The sequence below is a fragment of the Mastacembelus armatus genome, chromosome 17 (genome assembly GCF_900324485.2).
Source record: "Mastacembelus armatus chromosome 17, fMasArm1.2, whole genome shotgun sequence".
Lineage (NCBI taxonomy): Eukaryota > Metazoa > Chordata > Actinopteri > Synbranchiformes > Mastacembelidae > Mastacembelus > Mastacembelus armatus.
In genome coordinates this window covers 20,475,514-20,483,333 of record NC_046649.1, presented here as the reverse complement: position 1 = coordinate 20,483,333, position 7,820 = coordinate 20,475,514, and the positions used below count along the sequence as shown (strand labels likewise).

Here is a 7,820-nt window from a genome sequence, read left to right as displayed (position 1 = left end):
CTGTTGCTGGTTCTGCCACCAAATATTTTCTGTACAATTTATTCTTAATTTAACTTTAATAAATGTTTGATTTATATTTGTCAATCTGCATTTTGTGTTTCTCAGCTGAAACTTTCTAAATGTTTTCCTGTGCTGTCTATAAATGTGTCTAATGCAAATATCTGCCAAACCATAATAGCCCTTTAGTGTTTGTATTTCTGGCACATATGTTCAGAGCAAGTTCTTCAGGACAGATAAACCTGTCTATTAGATGGCTCCTCAACTGGTCCTGAATCAGTTTCTCTCTGTTGCTTTTCATCTTTTTAAATCTTGAATCATCTGCATCGTTTCTTTACTTCTCCCATGGTCTGTCTCCACTGTTCTCCCTATTCCTTTCTTCATTCACTGTCTGAGTGTGTGATGGCACAGCTGCTGTGAGTGAACATGCTCCTATGTGGCCATGAGATGATGTGTTGCTCTGTTCATTTTGGCACCTGATTTTGATTTAGCTTTAGTCTTTTAAGTGAAGTCATTTTGTTTTTGGTAGTTTTTTACACATTGAAACTTAAAAAACACTAGGAAATAGACAAATCACAAGCAAATTAAGAAAACAACTTCACCACTTTGACAACATGTTCAAGCTAATTGTAGGCTAACTGTAATTGTAATTTATTTAATAAACAAGGACAGTACACATAAAACAATCTTGTATAAAATAACCAGGTTTTAGTAAATAGGCTACTGCTATTTTCAGCCTATAGGCCCTTGGGCAGACAAGAACAATACATTCATGGGACACAGACAATAAGATGTACATGAAATACACATCAGATCATAAAGACTTGAAGTCAAGTCATTTTAAGTAAAAAACTGTTTTCCAACCCACCAAATATTATAAATATACATCTGAAATCCTGACTCCTCCCACCACCATCACAGTACATATAGAAACACACACATCAACTCATTAATGTATGTAAAGTTGCTTTAACAGTATCCACTTTGTTAAATGTATAAAAGATTGAAAGGTTGTACATGACATCAAATGTAATGTTGTTATTCCAGAGTCACAAATGTTTTCAAAGGGGAACTTTTACGTGTTGCGGTGCTGGAAGGAGGAAGGAGTGACAGGACCCAAATGCAGGACAGCAAGTTTAATAAACTCCCTGGATGTCCCAGGGATCAGGAAAGAAACACACAAAGTTAGCTGTAGCGGTAACATAGAATCACGACAGAACGGTGTGGCGTTACATATGTCGAACAGTAAACCCAAACACTCTAACATAGGCTAATGCTTCTGCAAATAACAAAGGAAGACAGGGAGAACTTATAGAGAGCGGAAACAGGTAATTGGAGACAGGTGTGAATAATGAGTGACAAACGTAAAGCTGCCGGGGACCGATGCAGGGGGAAAACAGGAAGTCCCGTCAGTTTAAACGTCCCCGGCAGGAAGTCCCAAGAGGGGACTCATAACAAGAACAGCTGCATTATGAATTAAAGAGTAAACTTTTGAACAAATGAACAGATTTTTTAAATGTAGTAAACATTGTCTCTTTACAAGAAAACTCCACATGTCACATTTAATACAAATGCAGATTTTTTCAAAACTGTTTCTCTCCTCCTTCCTTCATTCTCCCACACACCAAAAGCCAAACTGCAGGTGGAGGTTTAAGGCTGATTGAGAGGAAGGAGAGATGCAAGAACATTTATATTTTGCCTTTTTACATTTAATGAATTGTAATAAATTTCAATCAATCCCTTTCACAATCAATACTTTGAATCATTTATTTTTAGCAACAAATGATTTAATTAACTTATTTCATCCATCATCTATACTCATTTACTCCTCTTTAGGGTCACAGGGATCTGCTGGAGCCTATCCCAGCTCTCTCTGGGTGAAAGGCAGGGGTACACCCTGGACAGGTCACCAGTCCATCACAGGGCCACATAGAGACAAACAACCTCACACACTCACACTCACTCCTACGGGCAATTTAGAGTCACCAATCAACCTGACATACATGTTTTTGGACTGTGGGAGGAAACCAGAGTACCTGGAGAAAACCCACACAAGCACAGGGAGAACATGCAAACTCCACACAGAAAGGCCCCTGATGGGTTTCAAACCAGGAACCTTCTTGCTGTGAGGCAACAGTGCTAACGGTGCCACCGAAATTAATTAAGGGCAGCGCTGCTCTTAAATTATTGAATTATAAATTTGAATCACATTATATTTTAAAGTACACAAATTCATCAATTTACTGTATTTATTCATGTATTTATTCTTCTTATTCAATACTTCTGCCTCCAACACACACAATTACATCCCCAGTTAGAAATAAAGAAGTGACCTTGACTGATACAGTAAATGTGGACAGCATTTAAACTATGTATGTACATTATGTTTGATATAACTACACAGTAAAATATATGCTCATTAGGATCTTTGCTAAGTGAATGCACAGAAAACATGATACAGAAAAAACTGAATGACACTTCAATGAATAATATTCAAGGGTTGAACTCAAAGAGGAATGTGTTTTAAATACATGGAGTGTGTATTTTATACTACTAAAATAATTTAGAGAGATGAGTTATACCCTTGCTGTAAAGTGTTACCCATCCATTTTTAATCATTTTGACCTCATATTACTGTTTTGTGCCTGCACACATACTTGGTCAAACAAACTGAATGGTGCTATAATAAAATGTTTTTTAAAAATTGGTGGGTTTTGTGCTGTTTTGGGCAACGCTTCCATACAAACTGGGAATCTGTGTATATTCCCACACTTCCTGATGAATGTTTTCAGGACCTTTGAGGTTTTTCTATCTGAGCGTACAGGCTCTCTGGCGGTTTCTTGGTTCTAGTCTCAGTGGATCCAGTGTGAGGTCCTACCAAATCATAGGTGGTGGTTGGACCTGAAGCATCATTGACTGAACTTTCATCCAAAGTTTGTGGTGATGGTTGGATCTGAAAAATAAAACAAGTAAACTTTTACTATACAACTTTATTTTTAATGATGCCATTACCATCTAATGTAATTCTGCTACTAATAAAAACAGCGTTTTATAGTATTTTTCAGAGGTTTAAAACTTTTAGCTCAGTATGAGGTCACATGTACCTTACTGTAGGTCACATTCAAAAACAGGCAAACATAAAAACATACATACACATGCATAAAAACCTTTGTCCCAATGTAAATGAGGTATAGTATTGGGGTTTTTAAAAACACCAATATGAAAAAAGGCAATATATAAAATACAACAAACACACATTGAGCAGTTTCACTGCACATATGAAGCAGAATGAAGCACACTGCAGTCTGAGTGGACTAATAGGCAGACAAGACCTCAGCAGGTGTTTGGAGACATGGATCATCTAGAAACTCTTCAGTGGGTCTGTAACATTTTGTGTTAGCACAAGCAAACAGCAGGTCAGTGATGTAGACATGTGGCAGCTAGGAGCAAGAAGCAGGACCAGGAACATGGACGGATGCAGCTGTTGGTAGCAAAGGGTCAGAGGTCACAGAAAGTAAATCAACAAGTTTGTCAGGGAACTGTATAATGTCCATACTGCAGGGATCATCAATATGTATGTGAGACTGTTTTGATTATGAAAACATTGAATTAGCCTGTTTCTTCAAATGTTATCAGCTGTTTGAATCTGAATTTCTGTTCAATGTTTGTTTTGCTGATACAAATTTGGGAGAATGATGGTTTAAATATGCTTAAAGATTCTTACCTCAGGAACTGCATACACTGTGTTTTCAATGACCTCTGGTTTAGCTGCAAGTCAGTTATAAATAATATGTGTCACTATTTAGCTTCATTACATTTACAACGTCATGTTTTCCTACAGTATTTGAACCAGAATTATCTGAAATATGCATCAGTCCCATATAAACCTACTGTATATTTGCAGTATATGTGCTTAAAGTTACTCAGGAGTCATTAACTGTAATGAATCATGGTTCCCATCCATACTGTAAACCCTTTGAAGGGTCTGTTCATGTATGTCATGACTATACTGCATTGCATAATAACACAAGGGGAAAGAATAACACTGCTAGGAGACTAAATTCTTGTTCACAGAAAATGAACAGGATTTTGATCATTTTACTTTGGTATGATGTTAAAATGCTCACACTTACACTGCCATTGTCTTCTCCTTCGATAACAAAGAAATAATACAAAGACAAGTATGAGAACTGAGATGCCAACAAGGACGGGGACAATAACAACATGTCTGTGTTGTTGATCTGTAAAGAAAAACTAAATCAGATTAGGAAATGATGCCTGTTCACATACAACATGAGAGAAACTGAACAACTGTAACACTCCATCTTCAGACCAACCATTTCCTAGAATTTCAGTGATTATAGTAAATTTTCCCACTAACATTGTGGTGATGAACATAATCACTGGTTAGACATGTTCAGACACAAACATTTTTGTTTGTGTTACTTTTATCGCTCCACAGACCTTAACTAAGCCATATGAGTGAGAAAACATAAAAGAGTTAAATGACACTGTAGTTACTGAACAGGCAAAAACAGAACATTATTTTTTGCACCGAATTCTACTGAGAAAATAATCTCCCTGAGTATGATTGAAGAAACAAGTACAGCTCCAGGTTGAGAACTGCAGTAGATGAAAAATAAATAAAGATCTGCATTGTTTAACTTTATTTCAGCAGATACTGACCCATTAAAATACACCAGGTTCAACAAGGATAGTGACACTTAGGATCAGCTTGGGACATCTCTGCTGGAGAAATGATCAAATCCCACAGCCACAAAACACAGTGAAATCCAGATATTGTAACATATTTATAGTAAATAACAACTTAACATGACATAATCTCTAATTGGGATAACTCCAAACTGTACATTACTGCCAGTTGGTTGTTTTGTCTTTGATTCTTACCAGGTGGCAGAAGACAGGCCTGTCCAGTCTCTTTCGTGTCTTTGGTCCAGCTGACCTGGTTGCTATGGTTACAGTTGATCGTGCTGTTGACCAGGTAGAGACGGAGAGAAGCACCAGAGGTCGTGACCTTTGAGCTCTCTCCTCCCTCCTGATGGCAGGTTGTGGTGTCACATGTGACCCTGCTGGTGATGTCAGAGTCCTGTGTGCTGCAGGTCACAGTGAGGTTACAGGAGTCTGAGCTGCTGGACACAGAGTCCAGTGTCAGCTTCACTGGAGACACTGGAGCTGAGGGGGAAAGATTGTGTCAAACATTTGGCAGCAGATACTGTTGATCAGTGTCTCAGTGTTCACAAACCTACCTTGGACTGTGACCTTGTGTTCAGCTACTGTTTGAGTTTCAGCAGATCCGATCAGTTGAGCAGTGTAAACTCCACTGTCTGACTCTTGTAGATTCTTCAGTGTCACTGAGTATTTTTTCTGAGGGAACTCAACCCTTCCAGTGTAAACTTCAGAGACTGATGGTTCTTTACCAGGGAAAAATCTTACTATAACACTGGATGTATTAAATCTCCATAAAACAAAGTCTAACTCATGAAAACCATCTGTCATCACATCCAGAGTTACGTCCTTTCCCTTCTGCACAAACACAGGAGTCACAGCACTGGACCCTGTAAACACAGTGAACACAAACACACAATCAAACACAATATGTATTTTTTTCAGTACTGAACATTTAATAAGTGTCTGTACTTCACAGCCTATGATCATGTGACATTAACAAAATGAAATATTTAAACTTATTGTGGTTTATTGATGGTTAGAAAATATTTTTGCTTTGTTGTTCCTGCTGCTCAATGTTTCTCTGTTCAAAACTGTTTGAAAGCAAAAGACTTGTAATACAACAAAATGCTCAAGAATTCTTTATATTTGCTGCAACAACTACTACTAGTTCTACTAGTGTCACCACAGACATCTAATAATACTGACTTTTCTATTTGACCCAGGAAAAATGAGAACAGGTGAAACTGATCCCAGAGACAAAGATGTTAGTCAATATTTTTCTTTTTAATTTTGCAGAGTCTGTTTATTCTGTCTCTATTGAAAAACAGGGAACTTGCTTCCTTCTTCTTTCCCCTCTCACCACTATTGTTCAGAATCTTTCGTTCAACACATTAAGAATATGCAAGTCCAATTCACATTGTTTTTATCATTTGAATTTGTTTATAATTAAGATCTGACTACAGTTTCCCTCAATACTTCACTGTTGTCAATGTTGCATTTGTCATAATAAAATAACTTGTTAATTCAAAAACTGTGCCTGTTAAATCCTGATGAATGAGACTGGGGATATATTCCATTTGTTTTAATGTAAACAGGCTCCTGGGTTTAGGCTGCTCGCCACTATTTTTACAGACGCGTGCACCGATCAGAGGTGTTTTCATGAGATTAGCAGCTCCTGCTGAAAACTGACGTGCAGAGACGCTTTGTTCCTGAGCATAATGTACATTTAACATATACTTTCTTGTCTTTTATCTCAATCAGGGAAAAGTAATGTCTGTATTTGCAGTTTAAAAACTACCTTTGAATTCTCTGGTCATACATCCACACACGACATCAAGCATTTTCTATTTATTTTTCTTTATCCATTGTGGTGACTGCAGTTTGTTCCTGTCTTATAACTAATTAACTTAAGTTTGATTTTGTCTGATGTTTATTGTTACAACTACATTTAGTTTCTCTTGACACCGTTTACAAAGATACTTTAATGCTTCAGTTTCTACTTTTCCAAATTTTAAAAACAGAACAAGACGCTGCAAAACTTGAAATATCAGTAGAAAGAAATAAGCTGCCTTATTACCAGTGTTAATTTTGACAGTAGATTTTAATTTAGTTTTAGTCATAGTCTTTTGACTAAAATGCAATTTTAGTTTTAGTCATATTTTAGTCATCTGCTTTGTTTTAGTTTTAGTCTAGATTTAGACTAAATCTATTGGGTTTAAGTGTAATTTAGTAAAACTATTGTAATATACAAAATATTCTAAATTAAAATTAAATAAAAAACAAGTTTCATTAAACATATATGGAATATGGCCTTTCCATGAAAGACCAAAAATTAGATATGCATTGTTTATAACCTGCATAGGACATTCTTCATTCTTTAAAGCAAAAGAGAAACTCCAAAATATTTCAGAGAGAAACTGTATTTAGCAGGAATGACATTACATCAAACTGACCCATATATCTTCTCTTTGTTTTCTCCAGCTGTTTCCATTTTATTATAGTTGAAGTCAGACACAAACCCACATCCCGCTTCACTAAGTGGATCAGTAACTTTTCAAATGTGCGTCTAAGAAGATTAATTCTGACTGGATCTTTTCTAAAAACGTCCCTGACTCACATTTTGGTCTCGTTTTTATTTATTTTTATTTAGTTAACGTCTCGTTTTCGTCAGTGAAAACTTGTCGTTGACGAAAATTATAACGAAAATACTTCGTCAACGAAATTAAGACTGGACATTACCTTGTATTTGTCCTTGTGAAACCAAGAGAACAGCACAGAGACATATAAGATCCATGACCACAGTCAGCAGGTCATTACATGTGATGAAAGATGCGACAGCTTTTATCTTCCTCTTACCGGAAACGTTGTGCCAGAAAAAGAACAAGAGCACAGTCTCTGTCATTAGCGTTATTATTCTACATCACCTCTGTTCTCATTAAAGTTCATATATAACTACAAAGTGTATTGGAATATTGTTTAGCAGCAGAGTGAGGACTCAGCAGAACAGCATAATATAAAACATTAGTGCTTTGTATTTTTGTGAAATGTAAAAAAAGTATTGACTTTAGATTGAAGGATATTTCTTAAACAGCCTTTTCTGAACTCACCCCACTTAACCACATCGATGTGGTTTC

The 7,820-nt window shown here is 36.5% G+C and overlaps 1 protein-coding gene across 3 annotated transcripts in view; it reads right to left on the bottom strand.

The window, feature by feature from the left end:
- LOC113134555 (uncharacterized) overlaps positions 1-7,820 on the bottom strand; it is a 39,979-nt gene that overhangs the window by 12,077 nt on the left and 20,082 nt on the right. The window contains exons 7-9 of one of the 3 annotated variants that reach the window (XM_026313997.2): positions 4,131-4,238; positions 3,722-3,765; positions 2,489-2,950 (exon numbers count right to left, since the gene is read on the bottom strand). The exons of the other annotated variants lie outside the window; for them this stretch is intronic. Of the exons in view, the coding sequence (XP_026169782.1) occupies positions 2,786-2,950; positions 3,722-3,765; positions 4,131-4,238 (317 nt within the window). The 3' untranslated portion in view covers positions 2,489-2,785. Of the gene's footprint in view, positions 1-2,488; positions 2,951-3,721; positions 3,766-4,130; positions 4,239-7,820 lie in introns of those variants that run through there. 3 annotated transcript variants of the gene reach the window in all.